The following is a 24,932-nucleotide window of genomic DNA, read 5'->3' as shown; positions in this document are numbered from 1 at the left end:
TGTCATAAACCTCAGGCTACAGTCCCACACACTGACATGAATCTGCTCCGCAGTCTGATCGTCCCACTGCTTCTGTGGGACCACCGATGACCACCGGCATCCTGATACCTTGTGGTAGCGATATAATAGCCTAAACCTTTACCTGTCTCTCCTGCGTTTTGCTATCAAAAAACAAACAAACAAACAAACAAACAAACAAACAAACAAAAAAAAAAACAGCTGGTGGAAACAAAGTTAAAAAGAAAAACAAATTCAGCCACATTATGATCCAAATCAAAAATCAAACCACAGCTGCAGCACGACTACTCACGACTGCTTCTTCAAATTTTAACTAAGCGCATTATATGTTAACACAGTTAAAAGCTTAACACGATAGATTAAAACCCCCCAAAAGAATGATCCCATAAAACACCATAAGAGGCCCTTTATGGACTAATAAAATAGAGCCAGAGGACAAAACTCTATTGTTTGGATCCATCTGTTTTATAACCCAGTGACTGAGCAATTTGAACAGAAAACTTGAGCAATAAAAAGTTATTCTAAATATTATGCCAAAACATGTGAAAACAAAAGGAATATCAAAAATATGTTATGGATAATAACCCTGAATTATCCCTGTGGGGAAAATTGGCAATTTCATACAATATGCCTATTCCCATTCTCTCTTGCTATGCTGCTATGTAATCATACATTCATTGCTTTCCACTTTCTCTAGTCTCTTACATCAGACGGTGAGAAAACGCTGCAACTTTTTAATGTAAATTCTGTCAACGGAGTGGAAAGAAACACTCTTTAACTCGTGTTTGTGCGCTTGCAGCTTTCATAGTCTCGCTGGTGCATATGAATGAGTCGTGTCTGCATTAAAAGCACAGGGGAGACTGTAGTCATCTGTATTCACGTGTGTTCCTTACATTGTGGCAGGGTTGATGTATTTTCCAACACCTGCTTTGAAGGTTTTTGGCGCCTGCTCCTCCTTGGCTTTCTTCAGGGCGATGTTGGCCTGCTGTTTCTCCTCCTCCTGCTTCTGTAGCTCCTTTTCTCGCTCCGCGGCAATCTGAGAGGCAAAAATCATGTAAATCCACACAAAACTCACAGGATAGCTTGAATAATCACTCTGACCCAGGGCTGCCAGGTTTGTCAATATAAGAGCTGTGACCTGACACTCCGTGAGCAGACCTATAAAAATCAAAAAGCTTATCTGCTTTACATTCCTCCGATCTCCTGTTCAAGGTCAACATCTCAGTCGTGTCCAAACAGCTGCTATTTTTAGACTGCTGACTAGAAATCCATGCTGACTACTTGCACTGCACATTCTGAAGTTTACAGTCCGCTTCTTTTTCAAACTGACTCGACTTTCGAGGATCATCACCGGCGATGAGAGCTGGCTACAGTTTTCAAGCTTGAAGGTAGCCTGTTGAGAACAGGAGCAAGCTCCTCATCATTTTTAAATCGTTTTTTACTGAGCTCTGCACCACAAGAGTTTCTCGATCCTGAGGCATCTGAAGGAGAACGTTAGAGGAAACCAATGTGATCTGTGGCGCTGGTCAGTGCTGGCGCAGACTGTGTGAGAGGCCTCGAGCTCGAGCAGAGGTGGGAATTATCTTTACCAGCCAAACGAGGCAGAGCGTGATGGTTCTGAACAAAAACTACAAACTTTTACAACTGCTCAAAAGAACAAACTTTTCAAGAAGTTAGCACCATCACTATTGGGCAACAAGCAAACCAACCCCCAAGTGCCACACTGTACACGCCTGTACACCTTAAGCCCCTCCCACAGGAACTACTTTATCTACACAGTTGGCATTTTCATTTAAAAACTCGATAAGGGGATTCTAGACTTCTCAGAAACACAAATTCTTAAGTTTGAAAACAGCACAAAGCTGTTTCCCTCTGAAACGCCTCTACTTTAAAGATATTTATGGTTTCACAGTCACGTCATAGAGAAAAATCCAAACCTGTGCATCAGCTTCTTCATACGGGTCCACGAACACTGTCGTGCTTATGATCTTGATCTCCGACTGTGGAACAAACAAACATTGAAGCATTAAATGCAAAAAATTTTATTCACTGATTTAACTTTAAGGTAAACTTGGAAAACTGCTGCTGGATTTCTTTGTTGTGTACAGCTGTTTACTACGTTAAACAGAACTCTCCCTGCATCGTTTCTAGTCCTGGTATCTGACCTTCAGATGATCTGTGTATCCGTGGCATGACGGTGGAGTCTTGTTCTCCTCAGCTGCTTTTAATGTTTCCAATCCAGAAACTTTAACTCATTTTAAAACTACAGCTCAACCATTTAACATGTAAAAAATCTGACATACAACAAACCTGAGGAGTGATACGTCTTTTCATACATTTACAAGCAAAAGCCAACCTTATACCTCACTGCTTCATACCTTTGGTTTGTCTGTTTTGGCATCGCTCTCCACGTTCTCCATGGCTGTGAGAGTCTCAAATCCACCGACCACCCTGCAACAGAGAAAAAACACAACACGTCCTTCACTTTATACGCTGCCGAGTCCTGACAAAGGTCCCCTCATGCCGACCTTTGCCAGGAAGAGGATCGTATCCGTCATAAAACATATCATGAAAATGTAGCCGTGAGAGACTCAGACTGCTGAATAATTCATTCCCAGTTTTACCATTTAAATGACACATCCATGTTAAGAGTGATGTGATGAGAGAGAGGAGCATGATGAAGCTTACATCGCCATGAGCTGATCCATCTACATTAAGAGAGCTGAACTGTGATTGCCCTGCGCTCACCTTCCACTGCAGGAGGGTGTTTGACTTTAACCTTCCTTTCTGACTGATAATGGTACCGAGTCGATTCATATCACACCTGTAAACACCAACAGATTCCAGGACTTTAACCTGCAGCTTTTTTAATGGCCAGTCACTGTCCGGACTGACGTGTGGGCTCGGTCACTCCTGGACTGACGCCTCTCACGTCCAGTTTCAGAACACTTCGAAACGAGTCTTCACAAACCAACGGGCGACATGTTTCATACATCCATGTGTTATGGATCAGCACAGTGCAATTACACAATGATGATGTATATTAAGGCTGGGAACCTATTTCATCATGAAAACCCATCAGCTGGGATTCTTCTATCGGCATCGCGAGTCAGTAACGGAGGACGAGCTTGACTTGATTTGTAAAACTCTTTCTTTAGCTTGCATTCAGCCTTCAGTTGCTCCCCTGCTCGTCCTGTTGACCATTGGAGTGACTATATGTGGGTTTCTAACACAGCTGTATGAATGCCAGCATCATCATCTTATTTGTAAGGTTATGACTGCTACAGATACCAAACCTCACACCAGGATTTCTATAATTTTGTACTGGCAAATTTATTTCAGCTTATTAGAAACTCTGATGAGCGTTTCTGGAACTGGAAACGCTGCAGTTTCCCATCGTCACAGTTAATCGACTCAGAGTTTAGGTGGAGACTCTCAGGCCCCTGAGAGGTATACGACAAAGGAAGTTCAACACAGCTGGACCATTTTGTGTTAGCTGGCTTAACAAAACCTAAAACCGCAGCTTTCAGATGGTGGTTAGAGGCAGCTTCCTGCTTCAGGCTTTGTGCTTGTTTCACACATCAATCCTTATGAGCGCTGCCTACTCCAATCAGACATCATCAAGTGATGATGATAAAATATTATAGTCAAAATATTGTAAATAAGAGATTAACGCTGTAGAAAATTGTTAAATTGTTGGGATTTAGTGCACAGAGCGGTAAAATAAATACTTTAATTCAAGTTAATATATTCTAATTTTACAGTTTATTTGTAACTTGATCCTTCTACATTAGGGCTCTGAAACTTTAAGTCTTATAAGTAAAACTATATAAATATTAATGAATACTGTTCTCTACGAGATGTGGAAATTACACACTGGTTTGCAGCTGGGTTTGATTTGGTGGTTTCAACAAGATGCACATATAAAACACGTGTTTACATCAGATAATCTATACAGCACTTAAAATCATGCTGTAATCAATGAAAACATGGCACCTACAGACAGTTTATACTGAAACTCTCTGATGACACAGAAAAACAATTCGAGCATTAATTAAATATAGAATAAATATATATACATGAACTCATCGTGAAAAACAAAAAGGTAAACATGAATTATGATGCCAGTGTGTCACGCAGCTTATAACCTCCTTAGTGAATGAACATCGTCTGCACATGGGGACAGCTAAACAAGCTGTGAACATCAGCAAACAGCTGCTTTTTCAGTTTAAACCTATAGAAACAGAACAGCGTTTATATGGAGTCAGGCTCTGAATCGAAGCCCAGTACTCACTACAATTAATTCTGCTTTTAGACACTTCCAACTCCTGCTGGAAAAATCTGGCTTTTTGGCTGATAAACACTCAACTAACCCTGTCTGCCATTTAGTGCAGAGCATGTAAGGTATTCAGAAGCATTTTGAGGATTTTCTGTTAAAAGGCTGGTTTCTGCAGGCAAAAATGACTCAGGGAGCAGTGAGTGTGAAATAAAATGGAAAGGTTTAGGTCCAGGCAGCCAAACAAAAAGCTGACTCGCTGATAAAGCTCAGTGAGGCCAGGAGGAGCTGCAGGTTTAGCTGATAACACTCCTCACTGGATTCAACACTCGAGCTTTGTCACGTTGTTTTGACGTAGTCAAGAAGTTGCTCTCACTTCACTCTTTAAACTGCAAACTCTTTCTCCAGCTGCTTTCATACGTTCAGGCGAACCGATGAGCACAAACACTTGATGACTCGCTGACCTGCGGCATCAGATCAAACTGTAGCGCTTTTAACTTTTTTCCTACCTCCCGGTGACCCGACACATTGTTTTTATCTCTAGGCCTTCCAGCTCGAGCCTCTTTTGCAAATTTACATTAAGGTATAAATTAAGATCCCACCTGTCTGCACAACAGGTACCTGCAATGTGAACAAACATCCTCTATATAAAGGTACAAAGAACCAGCGTTATATAATCGATTTTCAAAATAAAATCATTTGCCAGATAAAATAACACAGAGGTGTTTGGGCTAATCCAGCGAATGACAAATCATCACAACATCACAAACACAACAACACAAAGCACTCCCACTAATCATTTTTACAGGAAAAAAAACGCTTCATCAATTAGTGAATTAAAATTAAATTAATCTGAAATACTTCTGACAATAAAACGATCCTGTCACTTTACAGGAAAAAAATATTGTGAAGCCAGAATTCACATGCAGATTAATAATAATAATCGATTAACTGAGAAAATAATTAACAACAAAAATTCACCGTCTCGTAGCTCCACTACCTAACATGTCGAGATAAAACCAGAGAGAGTCATAGCAACAACAGTATACTGTGTACTATAAAGAAAAAAAATAATGCACACAAAAATATATCATAAGTCAACCCAGAAAACGTACCAGCTCCAGACGAGCCCGACAGAGTTTTTGTTCTGTATATAAAGTGCAGTGAATTAATAAAATGTGTGTTTGGAGTGCTGCCGCTAAATCTGAACATCCCTCATTAAAACACAGTCAGAGACGTTTGTTGCATGTCAAACCCCAAAATTTCTGTCTTTCTTCTAATAAAGGAAGAAAAAAAATCTTAACATTTGCAAAAAATGCTAATAAAAGAAACCAATAAGCTGCATGAGAAAAAAAAAAAAAGACTACACGAAGTGATGCCTCCGTGTTATACGATTCATTATGGTCAAGCAAAACAAGACATTTTAAACGTGACCCTAGACGATGGAAAAATAATCTATCCATCACGGAGCTAAACATTTAATCACTTACAAAAACTAAAATGTATAAAGAAGCAGTCTGAAAGTGTGATTCCCCTCAATCAGAAAACACTGAGGATGTGGTCGCACATCATTAATACGAGCGTTATATCTGTTTCTTTAGACATTTTTAATTTTCCATTCGACATTATTTATGCAACCCATGAAGGTTATTTAATAAGATGAAGTGTTTCCTCATCAATTAAAAACAAACACATTATGTTCAGTACTAGAACAATAATAAATATTCTTGATGACCCTGCAGAAACAGTGTCCTCTGTAAAGTACCTAAATAGATCTGGTTTGGTTGCCTAGGCCTCAGTTAAATGTGCAAAGACACTGGGTTAGGCGGTAAAAAAAGCTGCTTGCAGGGTTAAAACTGAAGCTTTTATAGTGTGCTGAGCATCTAAAGAATCGGCCTGTTAAAAGCAGTCTGAATATTTTTAGACAACAGTCAAGGCTTTTTGCAAAAGACGACCATTCGCTTAGCAGGGAGAGCGAGAGAGAAAGCCATCAGTTTAGGTTCAGCATCTCCTAAATTTTTCACCGCTTTTGACCAGAAGTCAGTTTAGAAGTCAGAGTACTGGGACCACGTGTATGAAAGATAATATGAGAGGAGAGATGGAGAGATGAGGAAGAACATGCAGGACTGTTGCCTTTCACACCCAAATAATAAACACATAGACACAGTACACACATACAGTGAATATGATAACACTTAAAAGGCAGATTTACCTTCCAAATACTGAGTGCTTCCTGTCGAGGTAGGTGCACGATCGAAATGTGATGAAGCTGGAGGGAGAATTTTTTTTAAAAGTTACACAAGTTTTGGAAATAGTAGCCAGTCTTATTTTACAAAATATGAGAAATACCCTTCAATAATACACACAGGCTAAAAAAAGCTAAAGCAGGGAGGTTTAAAAGACTGGAAATAGTGGAAACAAGGAACTGTGGAATATTAGCTGAATGATCAGAGAGCTCTTTTGTGACAAAATTTGCCCCAGTTGGCTTTTATAACAGATATTTAACACTAAACAGCAAGAAAGTAAAAGGAACTAATGGCTGTGCTGTTAACACGAGTTTCTGTGTACGCTCAGCAGAGACAACGACACAGACGAAACACAACATAATTCCCTGCCGGCTGACTTTCTGGGCAACTGTTCTAAGTTTAGGAAAAATATGTCTTACAACTGAGATTTGTTGGTGTTTGGACCAGAGTTTGCCATGCTGAGAATCCCCCGGCCGGTATGGGATAGGTTGGGGCGAAACTCATCCTTGAAAGGTTTTCCCCAGAAGGATTCGCCTCCTGAGGATGGAGAAAGAATGACCGAGAGAAAGAAAACAACAGAAAACATTACGTCACGATGGAAAACAACAGAAACAGTCAAGTCCTTAATAACATATTTGCTTCAGAGTCCTAATTGATGTGCAGTTTTAACACTTTCTTGCGCTCTGGTAACGTGGCTGAAAATGTTTCTGCAGGTAAAGCTTCAATATTTGCTCAGGCAAAACCTTTTACACTGCAGACACTGGGTCATGTTAGCAGCAACTGTTGACGGATGCTGTACATCCTGCTGTCCAGCTTTCAAGGTCTTGGGATTAAGCATCCTGGCTCACTGGCGGTGTTTACTGGGCGCTATTCACATTTTGAAGATATATAAGTCTGAGGTAAAAAGTAAGCAAGCAAGTTAAATATATTTATATAGCACTTTTCTCTCTCATATCCATCCACTCATTAACCACAGAAGGCTAAATAATTACCGATATTCTCTCTTCACGCTTTAGAGAGAGAAATAAACTCAGCTGTGTTTGTGTGGGTGGACGGTGACCTCCTCCCCACCAGGACAAAGTTGGTTTTGGTTATAGCATGGCTGCTATATGGAGCCCAAATCATGCAGAATACATGGTGAGTGAATGATTTCGTAATACATTTTAGAAAGACTGAGTATGGTCATACAACGTTATATTTATGTTTTGGGGGGGGGGGGGTTTCCTAATTTGCGCACTACTTTTTCGTATCTCTTTTTTTAATATACTCTAGTTCACTTCTTCTTGCTGAGGCTTGTACTGCTGTAACATGAGGAATTAATAAAGCCCTTGTATGCCTGACGAGTTTTTTCTTCGTTTAGAAAGTAAATCTAAATTAACCCGGGTCCAGTTTGGGGCTGGCAGCCGTCTGAGCAAAGACATGATATCTCCAGTGTGTTCTGCCCCAGGGTTTCCTAACCGGGTTTTCCTCCCGCTCTGACTCGCCTGAAACACCTCTCATAGGAGGAGCCCCAGAGGCATCTTAATCAGATTCCCAAACCACCTCAACGCGTTGCTTTGATGTGGAGGAGTAGCAGCTCTGACTCCCTTCCACTCCTTCACTTAGGCCAACAGGTCGTTTCTGCCTGAGAACCATGGTCTCAGACTTGGAGGTGCTCCTTCTCATCCCATGTGCTTCACACTCAGCTGCAAAGCGCCCCAGTGAGAGCTGGAGGTTGTTGTTTAATGTAATCGAACAAACCTGTGAAAACTATTAACCGAGCTGGTGACAGAGGACAGTCCTGGCTAACTGGGATAGAGTCCGACTTACTGCTGCCAATGTGAGCCAGACTCTCTCTATGGTTGTACACGGGCCAGGCAGGGTGTAACAATGACCCCACACTCCCAGAGCACTCCCCACAGTGACCGAGTCCAAGTCCACAAAACACATATAGACCGGTTGGACAAACTCCTACGCTCCCTTAAATATCCTTGAGGGGAAAACAAATCGATCAAGTGTCCCATGACCAGGATGAAAGTGCACTTTGAGCTTCCTAACCAGATTGGTCATGTGTGTACAGTAAAGAAATGCCTGTCATTTATCCACAGACCCACACGGTTGTATAAATAAACTGTGGTTTCTCGCTGATCCACAGCTGACATGCCCTAAGGGTGGGAAAAAGGAGACTGCTAGCTGGTATAAACAGATGGAAAACGCAACGCAGGTTTCAAAAATAAAAACATCAACAAATGCTTAACAGAAGGCGACACGTCGAGCCTCGAGGACACGCGAGGGTTTTAGTGAGAAACGTGGACGGAAAAACAACTTCGACGTTTGTTAGGAAAAAGGAAACATGTCCAAGTCTATGGGCTCAAAATGTGGTCATAAATATTTTGTACTTGTAAAAAAGATTTGTATGTGTAAAAAGAATTTGCGTGTGCGTAAAAAAGATTTGTATGTGTAAAAAAGATTTGTATGTGTAAAAAGATTTGTGTGTGTAAAAAGAATTTGCGTGTGCGTAAAAAAGATTTGTATGTGTAAAAAAGATTTGTGTGTGTAAAAAGAATTTGCGTGTGCGTAAAAAAGATTTGTATGTGTAAAAAAGATTTGTGTGTGCGTAAAAAAGATTTGTGTGTGGACTTAGAAAAAAAAACCCTGCAAGTTACAAGTATGGATTTTTGACCCTATTTTTCTTCCCTTCATCTGATTGGTCAATGTCATGTCAATCACAAATGTAACAATCCAATCAGAGAACAGATGGGTTTGGCTGTCGAGGGGCGCTTTTTTTGAACTGCAGGTCTTTGAAGGGAATAAATGCCCTTTTACATGCCAACCCAGCGTTTTCCTTCATCACCACGAAGGAAAACAGTCTGTGGTTGTCCGAGTTTGGTGATTTTTATGTCACTGCGGACCGCGGGGTGGGGGCGGGCAGTGTTTTGGAAATGACAGTCTTCATTACAAAGCTTTCTTCGTTATGAATTAGCATACATGTTTTTATTGAACATTTGAAGAACTAGCAAAAAAAACAAACTCTTGTAGAGGACATAAAGTCAGAGATAGAAAAGACAAGGAGCAGGTGCATCTAGTACAGGTAGAGCAGCTGCAAAAACCCACAGAGCCCAGCAGCCAGCAACAAATTCTGGATCCTTTGCTTTTAGTTAGCAGTTAGCATTAGCAGCGTATCCTGCATCCGATGTGAAAGGACTTTTATGCTGCGCACTGTGACTCACAGCAATGGTCCCGGGTCAGCCCTGACTTTGTGTTAAACTAATCCTAAAGTAATAATGTTATTTCTAACCACTGATATACCACAACTTTTTCCTTTCAACAGCTACTGAAAGTTAGGGGACCTAGCTGCTATCGGATATTTATATAGCGATCCTCCAGCTTCAAACGGTATCACCCTTCAAGGACCTGCAGTTCAAAAAAGCGCCCCTCTGACAGCCAAACCCATCTGTTCTCTGATTGGATTGTTACATGTGTGATTGACATGACATTGACCAATCAGATGAAGGGTAGAAAAATAGGGTCAAAAATCCGTACTTGTAACTTGCAGGGGTTTTTTTTCTAAGTCCACACACAAATCTTTTTTACGCACACACAAATCTTTTTTACGCACACACAAATCTTTTTTACGCACACACAAATCTTTTTTACGCACACACAAATCTTTTTTACGCACACACAAATCTTTTTTACGCACACACAAATCTTTTTTACGCACACACAAATCTTTTTTACGCACACACAAATCTTTTTTACACATACAAATCTTTTTTACGCACACACAAATTCTTTTTACACATACAAATCTTTTTTACGCACACACAAATCTTTTTTACACATACAAATCTTTTTTACAAGTACAAAATATTTATGACCACATTTTGAGCCCATACAAGTCTTGTTTTCAGCTTTCAGCTCCACATAAGTGCGTGTTATATTTTTATATTGTGAAAGTAACAAATCAAATTAGTTTGTATGAAAACAACTCGAGTTAGCGGCTCTGCCAGTACCACAGCCTTCAGCTGTGAATCATTATTCAGACTGACTTCATCATTAAGAATCATCTTAATGAGTATACAGGAATACGCACTGCAGGGGCTTATTGGCTCCCAACAGGGGAAAGGATCTGTCGCCCTGAGATGTGTTTCACTGTCCTGCGTGCTGCCAGCTGGTGTATGTGTGTGTGTCTCCACGTAGGCACAATATGTACCCGTGAGTGTGTTTGCGATGCATACAACCAACCAATCAATTCTTTAGAGGCTTCTGCAGCCACGACGTTCCCCCGGTGACATTTTTGTATAATTTATAAAGTCGCTGACATTTTACCTCGCTACGAATGGATCGTAAACGAAGGTGAGCGAGAGAGGAGGGCCAAGGGAGAAATTAATTCCCACCAGCGAGTTAACGATTAAATTAAAGTGAAAATCCCTCTGTGGGGAATTTCAAATATTCCTCAAATTAAATCAATGGTACAAACTTAAACTTTGCTCGACCTAAACAGGAAAGAAGGAAGAGACGTGAAGACAGCTTCAGCCTAATAAACATTCTTTTTATTTTTTATCGCATCTGCGATTTCACGGTTCAGTATTTAAAAATCAGCTCTGGCCAAAGCACCTGATCTTGCAGGGTTTTAGATAAATGAAGCTTTTCAAAACTTGGCAAAGCATTAACGCTACAGTGAGCAGTTAGCTGAATGTCATATACAGGAAGTGAAAAAGACAGATTCGCTCAAAACATTTCAGCAATTCCTGAAACTCCTGACAGGAAAGCACTCCAACATGACCTAATAACTTATTTTAACATCACTACCTCCCCATGCACACACAGTATTAATATTTTGACCTTAAAATACACAATTAGTTTTTGTTTTTTTACCTCATGCTTGTATTTGAGATATTCAGAAAACTTCACATTAAACAACATGTGAAACTCATCACATCTGCTTTGGTTTCCACAAAAGGGGCCAAAGCAAAACAACAGATTGAGAGTCGCACTCCAAACCTTCCCTACAGTTCATTTTATTATACAAACAGCATGCTAGACTGCACCCTACAACGTGCTTTGGAACTATTAAAAGAACAGTTCACCCAAAATCTAATTCATGCCTTTTGGAGATATCGCCTGTAGAGTCGTCTGCCTTTTCTTGAACATAATGGAACAAGATGGCATTTGCTTGCAGGCAGTAAAAAAAGCTATATTTAAAAAAAATGTTTTACAGATCGTCTTTCCAGAAATCATGATCCGATTACTCAAAGGAAACACACGAAAGTATTGTGAACAGTAACTATTTGTAGCACACCGAGCAACTGTATCACCCTGCAAATAAAAATGACGTATCTACCCATGATGAGAGTCTCAATTTAGGGACAGTGTAATGGGTTTTTCTCCTGAGGCTGGCGAGGCTTATTATTCTTTATGATGGGAGCAACAGGCTTGTATATGACACTATGCCAGAGGCCATCCCAAAAATATCCGAATATTAAAAATGATTAGAGGAATACTTTGCCCACTGTGGATCTGCCAAGATAAGTAACAATCACGTACTTGAAACCTACTGTCTGTCTTAATAGCCTTACAGAAACAAAAGAATCTCAACAGGGGAAAAGAAAGGTTGTAATGTTTTCCATTAAGCGTGTGGCTAGGTGGTTTTCAGCCCTTAAAAAACAACTCTTTCCTAATGGTGTCCATCCTCAGCTGACCTTTATTGCTAACTTGCTGCCTGCTTCTTTTGATTGGTGGATGACGACATCAGGAAGAAAACACTTCCTACATGAAACTGTAACAGCAAGTACTGTGGATTTTATGGCTTCAGCGTGTCATGATTTCTGCACAGAGACACTGCTGCTGAACCTTTTAATTTTAAATGCTCTTTTTTAAAAATTTCAAAGCCTTTCAAAGGATTAAAGGCATACAGACCGGGCGAGAGCAAGAGACAGAGGCAACGTTTGCCCTCTTCCTCATTAGGGGGGTGATATCTTTAGCAGACAATAACAAAATCCTGAGAAAGGGAAGTGAGTCAGTAGCAGTTTGGCCTTACATACTCGTACAGCTGTGAGAAAACGAAAATATTTCACATGAATCTACGCATACCCACCTCTAGAGCCAATATCTCCAAAACTGACCCACTGATAATAAATCTATCTATAAAGATAAACAGCTCTACAAGCCAGTGGGAAAAACACACCAGTTTGATTCTGGATGAACGGCCTCTTTAAGCACTGCAGAGAATCCCTCCTTTAAGTCCGGTTGAAGGTCTGCTAAGGAGTTGTGTGCACACACTGTTCAGTCCAGGTGACGAGGAACATTTTGCCCACAGGCCAGAAATTCTGCACCTCTATAAATCTGTCATGCTGGATGTGTTTTGCATAGAGTTCAGAGACGCCCACAGACACAAAGCTCACTTTGTGCTGCAAACTCTCACATCGGCTCCGACGACACGAAGGCAGGAAATTAACTACATGTGGCCTAGCAGTCAATTACACTTTTGCTTTTAAAGTGGTTGTAAAAGCAGGAAAATTACAGCATATGCTAGATGACTGGTGTTTCACCACAGCCCCATTCAGCACTCTACCCTCAGCCGCCTCTATCCACATCATCTCTGTTGCTTTGTACGCATGTACTCCCGTATTTAGTAACACTCTTGACTTGCAGTATTTGCGCAAAGCTTCCAAAAAGGGACTATTAATGATTCAACCACTCAAATGAATTCAAAATGTAGTTTAAGTGCAGTGCTAATCTTACCTGTGCCTGTGCCAGTCGGGTCTCCTCCTTGAATCTGGAAAAAAGAAAAGAAAAAATGACCTTTGGGTGACCTCAGCTTCCTCTGCTGCACACTGAAAAACTAAATGCGGGTTTTGTTCTGCAATACAGGAACAAATGATACATCGTTTTTAAGTGTTTTTCTTCCCCAAATGTGACTGTAAATTGATTATCTTTTGGATGGGAGGCTTCTGGATGTTTCATCAGTTTTTAAACATGCGATAAACGACACAATTGACAAAACTAAAGTTTCCCTTCTTGCCAAACACCCAACCTGGGGTCACGTTTCCCTGTTAGAAGCCTGACTCAAAGCTTTCCAGGATACTGGCCCCTATTGTTCATTGTAAACTTGCCCGGTGTTCCTATGAGTGCTTCTACAGTTCTCTGCATTTCTTTAGTGTTCTTGTTTAAAGAGCTTTCTGAACTTTTGACCACCAGCATCACCGTGGAGCACAGTTTTGTTGAGTGGGCCTCCTGTGCTTCCATGCAGAAAACACTTCTAACGTCTTGATGCATGCTCGACCATCCAGGTAAAGAAATCCCCAAAAAGTGGATTCTGTTCATCTGGATGTTCTCAGTGGGAGAAACGTTTCATCATCATCCAGGTGATGCTGTCGGTCTCAGGTGACTGCAGGTTTCTCCAGCATTATAAACTTTATGACTAAAACTAGCACTGAAAGAACAACGGGCCGCGAGGTCAGTTCCTTGATCATTAATATGTAAATTGTCATGACCATTGATCAACAACCACCGATCAATGGTGATCAGATGAACAGAATCAACTGTTTTTGGACTTTCTTCTAACAGCACAGGCAGCTGATTATTCTGCATTTTGCACTGTTGCCTTTGAAGCCATGTTCTAAAAAGGAGCCAGGGACAGAGAAGAAAAGAACGGCTGCAGGGAAAGGGAGAAGACAAAGAGCAGAAGCATGTTTGCTCAAACAGAATTTGTGGAAACAGGATATTGTTTTAGGTACGGTTTATGCTATGCACGCCCCAGTGTGCCAGCCGTGCAGTTATGCTTTTTCTGCCACCCTTGTTAACCTGCTTCCCCCTCTCTCATTCCTCCTTACTGCTGATTGGCTCTTTTGTTGCTGCTGTTTTAACTGTTTTATTTTTCACTAGAATCTGTTTTACTGTTCGTTGAATAGTGCAACACAAATAATAATAAAGTTTTTTTAATGCAAAAGATCTCTCGTGGCATGAAGGTGGAATCAAACAAACACTGCACCGTCTCGAGTGTACTGGTCTCCCATGTTAGAGCTTTAAAAAGGTGCAAAAGACGACAAAAAGCAATGCTTGTAATGCTTCCCCATTAATACAGTTAATAAGTATACATATTATTCAATTAATATTAAACCTGAATTATTAGACGGCTGCATCATGTTGATGTTCAACACGTCTGTGCCTCTCATGTTTCAAAGTAAAACCACCTCTGGATGTTCAGCGATTCACAGGTCCTGCTTTATAGTGACAGTGCTTTTACTGCCACTACCACAGATTTTAAAGTGTTTGTTGCTATGAAATGATTCTCTGTGAGGCCTCCTCTCCTTTTGGGCTGCGGAGGATAAGCTGAAGGCGCTAGTGGCAGTGTAATTACGTATAAACAATTCACAGCTTGCCAGTGTGAATGAACGCCACAGGACAGAATGAAAAAGGTAACGGTCCTCTTGAGACCAGATGTCCACTCAGAGCCACTTTAATTATGGAAGCAGCAGTTCTGAAATACACAGATGACGGCTGATCAGACTTGCCGCCTCATATTCTCGGTCTGTGTTTAAAGCTTAAGCTGAAGAGACGCAAATAAAGTCTATCATGATTACAACAAAAACCAATGTAATAAAACACAGATTCTAATTATTCAGGGGTGGAGGATGTACCCAGATATATTCAGGTCATCCTGACTTCTTCATAATGTGAACTCTAATCACTGTTTAAGCCAATATAAATCCTCCACATTTCAGTTAAAAGGCAGCAGGCCGAGCATAGACCATAATTTCGAAATAAAAAGTTGCATTGATTTAAAAATCTGTGAAAGGAACTTGTGAATCACAGAGAAAGGTCTCAAAGCTCAATCCAGACACGCATTAATTGGTGGCTTTAGTGGAGGAAGGTAAAAGCAGGAAGGTGTTTTAAGCAGGTATTATTTCCTTACCATGAAATTCCGGATGGACCTGTGGAAGATCGTTCCATCGTAGTAGCCCTTTTTGCACAGACGGACGAAATTCTCGCCCGCTTTGGGAACCTTGAGGAAAAATAACGCAGGTGCTTAGCTTTGTGATTTTCTTCTTCACTGCAAGATCAATACTTTTCATTTTATCGCCACTCATTTGATAAGTGCCAGCACGAACAGTCAAAAAGTGCCCACTGTGTCAAACTAGTGTCATATACCAATATATGTTTTCTTTCCCACACATATACATAATTGCATAACCTGTTAGCATTTTTCAAGTTCATGATAGTACTTTTGGACAATGACACAATGTTTGTTCTGAAGTTCAGCTTTATTTTGACGTGTTTAACAAAAATATTGCTCTTCCTGTTCAGGAACTGCAGCCGTTTTTATGCATGGTTAAAAAAAAAAAGTACTTATGGAGCTAAGTGTACTTTCACTCCATCCTCCATGTGAATATTTGACTTCTCTTATTGGAGCTTCAGAAAACACTGAACTGGCTGTATTTCAGCTTTCATGCAGCAGTTACTGTCAGCGTGAAGTTTTACATTCACATAAACAAACTGAGTGGCACATTTTCAGCTCTGCCTGACCTGCTACAAAATGTTTGTTGTACCCATAAGTCTGTCATGAAGTAGGGCTCGTAGCGAGAAGGCAGGCTTAGTTCACATCTACAACAGAGCGATTTAAATGTTGAAAAATAAAATGGTTCATTGAAGGTGCTTCCTGGGTTATGAAACTTTTAGACGTCTTGTAAATCATTACAAAACACCAAGCGTCAGGCGCTAATTTTGACTGACTGGTAGTCTGTGAAACGAGGCGGCGACACAGCCCCGAGCAGAAGGCGTGGCTTTGACTATGACGCCGGTCAGGTCTACCGTTATTAATGTCAACAGCCTGGAGGAACACCTCTCTGAGTGTTCGTGCGAGAGAAACACACACCCCCGGCCCGGCAACAACGGTTGGTGGTTTCCCCAGATTTATAAAATACTCCGTTTAAACCTCTTTATTTTAACAGCTCTCTGCTGGTCTTATTTCCACATACATCTTGATTTTGCTGGGGGTGATCAACTCTCTGGCTCCTTTTCCCTCTAACATAAATCCCAGATTTTCCAAGCACTCTGGTACAAAGAGGCTTATTGTTTTAAACCACTAAGTACACACACACACACACACACACAAAGTAATTTATTTCTATATTTTTGGATATAAAACTGATTTTTGGAATTGAAAAGGACGTCTTAAAATAGTTGTCTAAGGACAAGCTGTCTGGTTCAACAGATTACTACCACCTCTATGAATAAATACATAACAAATCAATATAAAAGCCTCCTTCTTCCCCCAGTGCTTTAACTTTGATTATTAACCAGTCTCCTGCGTCAGAGACACGTCTGCAAGTCCTCTCCCTCTCGCTGTTGCTGCTCTGTAATAATGGTTAATTTAGCGTGCATGCTTTTGCGTTACTTTGCGAGTCTCTAAAATGCAATTCAATTTAGAAACATGCCTAGGTACCTAAAATTGTCAACAATCAGCTGGTGTCAGCATGGAAACATTTGGTGACGCAGACAAGAAGGAAAAGTAGAAAATGTCCTGATTCACACGTGTTTACAGACTCGCTCACGCTGCCATGCAATCAGGCAGTAATGTGAAAGAGCGGAGGAGCATAAATCCATTAAAATTACTCAATTCATTTACATTTTAGCTGCAGACATTTACTTGTCTGCAGCTGAGATTTTATAGGTCCCACATAATCCACTTCACTAGAATAAATAGTCATCATTGTTTGTGCGTCTTGTTTAACTTTAAACTCACACTCAAAGACAAAAATATCTGACTTTACATTTTCAAAGGTGTTTTTGAATATAATAAAGCTTTGATATCATGGGCGACTGAAGCGCAGGCTCCGTCGGACAATTACAAAAATCCACCCCCTTGCGGACAGCGAGGGTTGGGCAGGCTGAGTGAGCAAACCTTACATGGAGGTGGGATCTGGGTCTGTGTGACTGAATGTGACAGTGAAGCAGCTCTTATTAATTCATAAACAGCAGGCTACGAATAGAGCTGCGATCTTGTGAGGAAACCACTGGGGAGGAAGGCGGGGTGGAGGAGGATGTGGGGCACAGAGGGCAGGTTTGTCTAACTGCTGCAACTTTCCCTTCATTATTCTGATTCGACAGCTCAGAAGCCAATGAAAACCAGACGCACGAGGCGCTCGGTTACCAGGGAAGAAATATGTTCCTGGAGTTCACGCTGGCTCTCAGGAGCCCCCCACGTCTAAGCTTAGAAGGGTGAACACTTTGCCAAGACACAAGTTTGGCAAAGTGTGAGGTGGGGACACTGTCTATTTTCACAGTTTCAGGTGAGTCATCCTAAAAGCTATTTATTTAAACACATGCACCAGGAAAAACTTCATTTGAAAACCTTACAGCGGAGAATGAAATCACCCTGTCACCTGAATCAGAGCCTCACAGGCTGCACTTGTAAAACTATTCGTTTTGGCAGTTAGGATTGCTAATATCCAAGTGAAGCCATCTGCTCCTTTCAGGTTCCACATTGTTTTCATGTAGCCTAATGCAGTGGTTTGGTCCATTGTCTCAATGAACATCTGTTTATGGCCAGCCTCCATTTAAGCCGGTGGTTTTTAAAATGTTATGACAAGAAGCTGAAAGCTTAAACTTTGATTCCTGGTTAGTCTCTTAATAACTGTCAAAAAAAATGTTCACTTCTTTGGAACATGTTCGACAAAAACTGCAAACTTGACGTGTGTGCATACTCTACACACCTTATTATACGTTATTCTGACAGCTAAGAAGTGAAAACATGTCCAGTCCCACCTTCTTACGCCCACATGTCACTCACCCATTTGTTCTTGTGCTTACGGCACTTCTGCATTTGCTTCATTTCTCCCACCTGAGAGCTACGTCCAGATTTTATACAGAGATAAAAACAACTCACAAAATCTCAATGCCTGCAGAGACCTAGCTGGCACCGCAAAAACAAAAAGTTATATATTTTTATTTTCCCACAGTCCTTCCTGTGCTAACTGCTAAGAACTGAAACCCCCGACTTACCCTACAAATTTTAATGAGCTTTTATTTTCTAGTTCTGTCCTGCAATGATCATAAGAAAACATCAATGAGGACTGTTACTATACTAACAGTAAAACCTGCTGAATTGCACACTTTCTCCTCAGTTTCTTGTCTTTTCAAAATAAACGTACGACGCTAAACGGCTGAAATCTATTCATTGTATAACACAGATTATTATAATTATTTCCACCTTATCGATTAGCAATTACCATCCAAATTATTCCTACTGTTCATGCGTAAATACAAGCGTTCTTACCTTATCACAGTGCAACTCAAGATTCAGGTCTCCCTTGTTTGTATGCAGGCGTACGTATCCCTTTTTCTTCACATACTGGTAACGCACAGTGTCGTCTGCAATAGCGTCTGTAAAACACGTTTAAATATAAATTTAGTTGACGTGCATATGATGAAAATATTTCACATTTATAGCTGGCACGTCAAGCGGGAACAGTTATTCTGAAAAACAATCTTAAGAGTTCATTGATTGTTTTGTGAGTCTCAGCTTGATGTTGGCACAGGTGAGATCTCTGACCTTTAAAGAGTCTGCATGCGTCTGCAGGGAAAGCTGTTATGTAGATTTATGCCTGAGTGTTTTTCTCCTGTTGACAATCTTCAGATCAAAAAGCCGTTTTTAAACATCAGCGTTTAGCTTTTCACTAGAAACACTGGTTTAAAAAAATAAATACAAATCCCTTCTTGTATTTCGCTAAATAAAGAGCTCTGTATAAATATATTTCAAGCCATTTCATCCCTTCTCAGAAACTTGAACTAGGTCACTAAATCCAAACATTGTCCTCCTTTTCTGAAGTGTGCTGAACCTACTATACAGTTGCATAACAGCAAATCTCTTTCATGAAGCAGCTCAGCGGCTGACAGGAGAAGAAAACGACAGTCGAAATAAGCAGCTCCCACTTGCAGCTGCATTTAAACCGTGTGAGCGTGAAGCTGCACTTTCCTTTTTAAAATAAATAAATAAATAAAAAGAGCACACATGGGCAGCCAGTCGTCCCTGAATGAATGCAGGTTGAAGATGAGCCAAACATTTGTTTTTACGGGGACTCTGTGGAGGCTTTGTGTGTGTGATGTGTTCACTTGCCTGCTTCGTGTGTTGTGGCAGGAGTCATAGCCGTGGATGTGAACGAGGCAGAAACTCTTCCTGTGGAGTAATGAGCCTGAGGGGGGAAAAAAGAACAAGATAAAAGTTTAAAAAGTCATGCCGATCTGTCATATGTCAATAGAGCTCAAAAGGATGCTGAATATAAATATGATTAAGACAAGAGGTTTACTTAATGCTAAATTCTGGGGGTGTTGTTAGCATCTTTATCATGTGGCACTTGTTACGCCCCTCTGCAGCCCCTAATCTCTTTGCAGTGGCAGTGCAAGAGTGTTCAGCTGTTGCTAATTGACCACATCTAGTCAGGTGTGGATAAAGGCATACCCGAGGCAGGCTTTCATGTAGACACACTAGCCTTCGTCTTAGTGGTAACAGCTATTTTAGCTAACTTGTTACATAGTTGAAAATAAAACCTCTTCTAGTTGAAATTCTGGTGTTACTCTCCATATTTATGTTGCAGCTTTTGAGCCGTTTCGCAACATAACCGGGGGCTCGTCCGGGATATGAAACCGGGGGCTCGTCCGGGATATGAAACCGGGGGCTCGTCCGGGATATGAAACCGGGGGCTCGTCCGGGATATGAAACCGGGGGCTCGTCCGGGATATGAAACCGGGACGTCTCACACCCCAAGCAAGAATCATACTCCTAGACTATGATTCTGTTGAGCCGGGTCGTAACAGCATTAAATAACTTTTCTAGTCTTATTGACCACTGGACACACTCATAAGTCATTCTTACACATAAACTTTGCACAACTCTTGATTAAAGTCGTGATATCCAAAACACGTAGCACACACCAGGAAAAACTACTACTTTTCTTTGTTTTTAAGTCACCTGAGCAGAGCTAGCAGGAGGCAGGACACATGAGGCTGCTGACATGTCACCTGTACTATGCAGTATTTGCACTATTCTCATATAAACATAAACTGGTATAATCTGACAGGACTGAAGCTGGCAGGTTCAAGGCTGTTTAATGCCATCTGTTGAGAATTATATAGAACATCAGAAGTGCAACAAATGTGCAAGAACAGCCTTTTAGTAGTCACATCAATGGTGGCAGAATAATCTGGGGTTCAGTATTTTCCCCCAGGACACTTGGATATGCAGGCTGGAGGAGCTGGGGAATGAACCACTGACCTACTGATTCAGGATGACCTGCTTTAAGTCCCAAGGGAGGGGCACAGGTATGGAAAAAAAGCCAGTATGTGGATCTCAAGCTTCTGTGCTGCTTTAGTGTCTTTGTATTATTCTAGATGCAGGGAAAATATGTAAAATTTTACAATGTAATTATTACCTACTTAAAAAAACCTCATCACTTTCTCTCATTATTGTACATTTTTCTCTACTGTGAAATAATCCCTGGAGCTCAGAGGCAGCCAGGGCAGATATTTCCTCATTAAAAAGGCCTGAAGGTTCATCCACCAGTTGAGGAAGCGTCTTCTCCACTCGTCATATCTTTCCAGCTTCATTCTCGAATGGCCCCCTCGTTTGCTCTAAAGGGCGTGTGAGCTTTTTCAGGCTCCGCATGATTAAGAGCCGAGAACAGAAAGATTTCTATCACGTTATAATTACGGAGCACCAGAGAAGTTATCTGAGCTTAAATTATAGTAGAAAGCAATTGTTGGATCGTAATATACACCTAACAATACCAGAAACATGTGATAAGGCAGCTAGAGTTATTCAAGTGAAAGAATAACAACTCTGAAGATTAAAGCAGAGAAGTGAAAATGGATTTCAAAAGCTAAAAGTCTGTTCTTCAGTCCCCGCTTAGCATTCTTCTGCTCCAGTTCTTGTGAAGGCGCATGAAAGTGCAGACTTCACCTTGCACGCTCTGTCTGACCTATATTGCCTCTTCTCTCAGATGCTGTCAAAGCGTCACTATGAACTCGACACAGAGAGCGACCAAGGATGAGCTGTGCTGTAAAAATGAGGCACGGCGCAGCATCAAAGGAGAGCTGATAAGAAAGAAGGTGTAGCTGCGGCTCAAATTGAATCAGCCGTCATCCTTCCAGTAATTCAAGGGAACAGTCACGGCGGTAACGTCACCGCCAGTGACCTCCTTTGTTACACATCGGTCTGTGTGTGCGAGTGTTCCCCAGAGGTATGATGACTGAGAGCAGGCCTGGAGGAAGGTTACATTATGTATATGTTGAGTTTTCAAATGGATATAAACATGCTCTACATTTTACTCTCTCTGGTTCTGACACTGATGTTATTTTTTATCAACAATATTTTACATGCAAAATATTATCCATCAATCTCCCTTAGATTACGGTAAATATATATTATTCTTTGTTGTTTCTGTTCCTGGATACAGCTGGGCTTTATCTGGTGTTTGTTTTTGTTTTCTCATCCACAATACTGTGAATATATTTTCTAATATTTGGCTCCCTCCTGTGGACAAAGTCAAACTAGCACATCTTCACCTGGTTCAGAAGGCTCTCTTAAACCTGCTGCAGTGACGTGACTAAATAACTGAAAAATCTCCTAAATTATGTTAGATTAGTTCTCAGCAATGACATTTGATTAACTGTCAGCTTCATTACTAGTTTTGAGCTTGTCCAAAAGTAAAGAAATATGACATAAAATAATGTAACAGTTTAGTGAAACAGGTTCAGGTCACATCCTGTCGGCTTCACTTCAAATCCAGTGTGGTGCCGTGTCGGCAAAACGGAGGAAAAGTGCATCCTTGTCTAAATACTTCTGCACGTGGCTCAGTTTCCATCACCTGGTCTAAATGTTGGGACTTTTCGTTCAGCAGCTTAGAAGCTTGGACACCCGAGCCTGGACAGTTTTTAAATTATTATTTATATTCTTAATAACCATTTATGAGTCTTTGTGATTCAGCATCATATTGGCCAAAGATCCCTATAAGACTAATTCATTGCTCATAGCAAATAAGATGGTGTTTACTAATCAAGTAACCAAACGCAGCAAGATGAGAAGCTCAAAGGTTTAAAAACAGCAGTGAGTTTTTCCAAAGGTGGGAGAAACCAGAGTTTCTGAGAAAACCTATGTAAGCAAAGAGAGAACATCCAGCAACCCAAGACCCTCTTACTATGAGACTGCTGTCCAAATATATTATCTAATCTTATTAACTAAAGTCACTTCTAGCAACTTGGTTTTTCAGGCATTTGACTCTACATCACCTTAAGTTAGCGATTAAACTCTGCTGTGGACACAGACAGCTGCAGATAACAGCAGCAGATGAGATGTCTAAGTCCACCCAAAAGGTGAAGGCGTTGAATTAGAGACTGACCAATATATTAACTGGTATTAAATATTGCAGATAAATTAGTGTGTCGGCATTTATAAAAGAGATGGCAGTAACACCCTTCACCCATCTTGAAGGGTTGGAATCTCCACCTTCAGGTTTCTGGGCATCCACATGTCCACTGATCTCACCACCACAACACCATCGCCCTGGTAAAGAAGGCCCAGCAGCAGCTGCACTTCCTCGTGTCCTGAGGAAGAAGAACCTGGACCAGAAGCTGCTGCTGGCCTTCTACTGCTCCTCATTAGAGAGCGTGTGCTCCTCCTACCTGGGTGTTTGGTACGCAAGGGTCACGACTGAGAACAGGAAGGCTAACAGAGAGTAATTAACACCGCCCCCAACATCACTGGCTGCCCTCTGCTGCTCCGAGACCATCGTCAGATCCTCCTGTCTCAGGAAAACTAGAGCCAACATAGGTGACACCTTGTACCCACCACCTCACCAATCTGAGCCATGGTCTGAATAGCCCTCATCACTCAGGCCACTCACACACGGACTCTTACTCAGACCAAGTCCTTTGCACTGCTTCCAAACACTTTGGCCTCCAGTGTTTGCCTTTCTCTAGTTTATATTTGCTCCTGTCTGTTATTTATTCTGTTGTCTTATTATTTATATTTAACTCCTGCACAGTTGTTGTGGAGCACCCATCATTTCGTTGTACATGTAGAATGACAATAAAGGGCTCTTCTATTCTATTCTATTCTATTCTATTCTATGGTCACAAAGGCATTGCTGCGCATGGAGCCTTGCAATGATGAAACCAGGAGCTATAAAGTGGCTTTAAGGATCATAGTGAGGATGGTTTTCTTACAGCATTTAATTTGTCCGTCTTCTTGGCCTGCGGCTCCTTCATGGTGGAAGCCAGAAGTTCATCCCCTTTGTATTCTTTATAAAGCTCCGCTAAAGTCTCCCTCGTCTCCAGATTGGTGGTCTTCAGATGGTATGCTGGGTCCTGCTTAGCCTTTTCCTCATCTGAAACATGCCAGAAAGAGCAAGAGAAAACGGATGATTTTACCATAGCACATTTATATAATGCGAGAATTACCCATCACCAGAAAAATACTGATAGCTCACCTGGGTCCAACACTTTCAGGTCGTTCTTGACATGGAAAAAGTTGGAGACGTTGAACTTATCCAGGTTTGTGGGGTCCTAAGAAGAGAAAACAACGTCTCTGTTCCTCAAATAAAAGTACTCTTTCATTGTGTAGGTGGATAAAAATCGTGAAACTACATCTCACCTGAAGAGTTATAATATCTTTTCTTGTGAAGGGTTCATCTGTGAGCAGATCTTTAAAACTTTTGGTCTTAATGTTTAACTGCTCAACTGCCTGCATGAAAACAGAAATATTAGAAAGAAAAGCCTCTGTTGGTCATAAGGAAAACAAACGTGGGCAGCAGGTAAAATTAAATTATATGTGTTTCCTTTAAGTTTAACACAAGCTTAGTATTACTACAACTGAATGAACAACACTTTGTGGAATTCATCTGTAAAAATAAACAGAACAACACTGTTTTTTGTTTGGAGAGAGATTTTTTGCACACAGCTAATTCTGTGTGATGTAAGGCAGCATCTTGTGAGACCATGTGGGCTGAGCATCTGCACTGTATCACACCAAGACCAAAATCAATATCATCTCTTTCTCCATGTGCGTAATTTTAGACATCGATTTCTGTCTGAAAAGCATCATCGTGAGGATCAATGCAGCAAGAGCACGAGTTCACTGACCTCATAAGAAAACACATTCCCGGTGACCTTGTTGGCAACAATGTGAGAATTATTTGTGAAGACGTTGTACAGAACAGGGCAGTGATACTTTCCTGGAACAAAACGAAGCAAAGAAAAAAAGTGAGAGAGCAGCAGGCTGAGCAGCAGAGTCCAATCTGCTGCCAGGGCTGAATCCACTCAAGAAGTCAACGAGTACCTCATGCAATCCTCTGCTGAATTATATCACATCTTCTCCCCTCACTTGCTTTTTTGGATTTTTATTCCTCCAACCC

At 41.0% G+C, this 24,932-nt stretch overlaps 1 protein-coding gene across 1 annotated transcript in view; it reads right to left on the bottom strand.

Annotated features, from left to right (window-relative positions):
• The window catches only part of ppil2 (peptidylprolyl isomerase (cyclophilin)-like 2), a 30,051-nt gene that overhangs the window by 686 nt on the left and 4,433 nt on the right, over nucleotides 1–24,932 (bottom strand). The window contains exons 7-19 of the mRNA XM_085366916.1: nucleotides 24,661–24,752; nucleotides 24,173–24,262; nucleotides 24,009–24,084; nucleotides 23,746–23,906; nucleotides 19,643–19,718; nucleotides 18,803–18,909; nucleotides 15,440–15,529; nucleotides 13,267–13,300; nucleotides 6,960–7,077; nucleotides 6,507–6,563; nucleotides 2,397–2,469; nucleotides 1,956–2,018; nucleotides 912–1,054 (exon numbers count right to left, since the gene is read on the bottom strand). Of these exons, the coding sequence (XP_085223042.1) occupies nucleotides 912–1,054; nucleotides 1,956–2,018; nucleotides 2,397–2,469; nucleotides 6,507–6,563; nucleotides 6,960–7,077; nucleotides 13,267–13,300; nucleotides 15,440–15,529; nucleotides 18,803–18,909; nucleotides 19,643–19,718; nucleotides 23,746–23,906; nucleotides 24,009–24,084; nucleotides 24,173–24,262; nucleotides 24,661–24,752 (1,180 nt within the window). The remainder of the gene's footprint in view (nucleotides 1–911; nucleotides 1,055–1,955; nucleotides 2,019–2,396; nucleotides 2,470–6,506; nucleotides 6,564–6,959; nucleotides 7,078–13,266; nucleotides 13,301–15,439; nucleotides 15,530–18,802; nucleotides 18,910–19,642; nucleotides 19,719–23,745; nucleotides 23,907–24,008; nucleotides 24,085–24,172; nucleotides 24,263–24,660; nucleotides 24,753–24,932) is intronic.

The sequence above is a fragment of the Diplotaxodon limnothrissa genome, linkage group LG12 (assembly GCF_057381915.1).
Source record: "Diplotaxodon limnothrissa isolate DT_005_m linkage group LG12, D_limnothrissa_male_GT1.1, whole genome shotgun sequence".
Classification (NCBI taxonomy): Eukaryota; Metazoa; Chordata; class Actinopteri; order Cichliformes; family Cichlidae; genus Diplotaxodon; species Diplotaxodon limnothrissa.
This window is presented reverse-complemented; position numbering and strand designations above follow the sequence as displayed.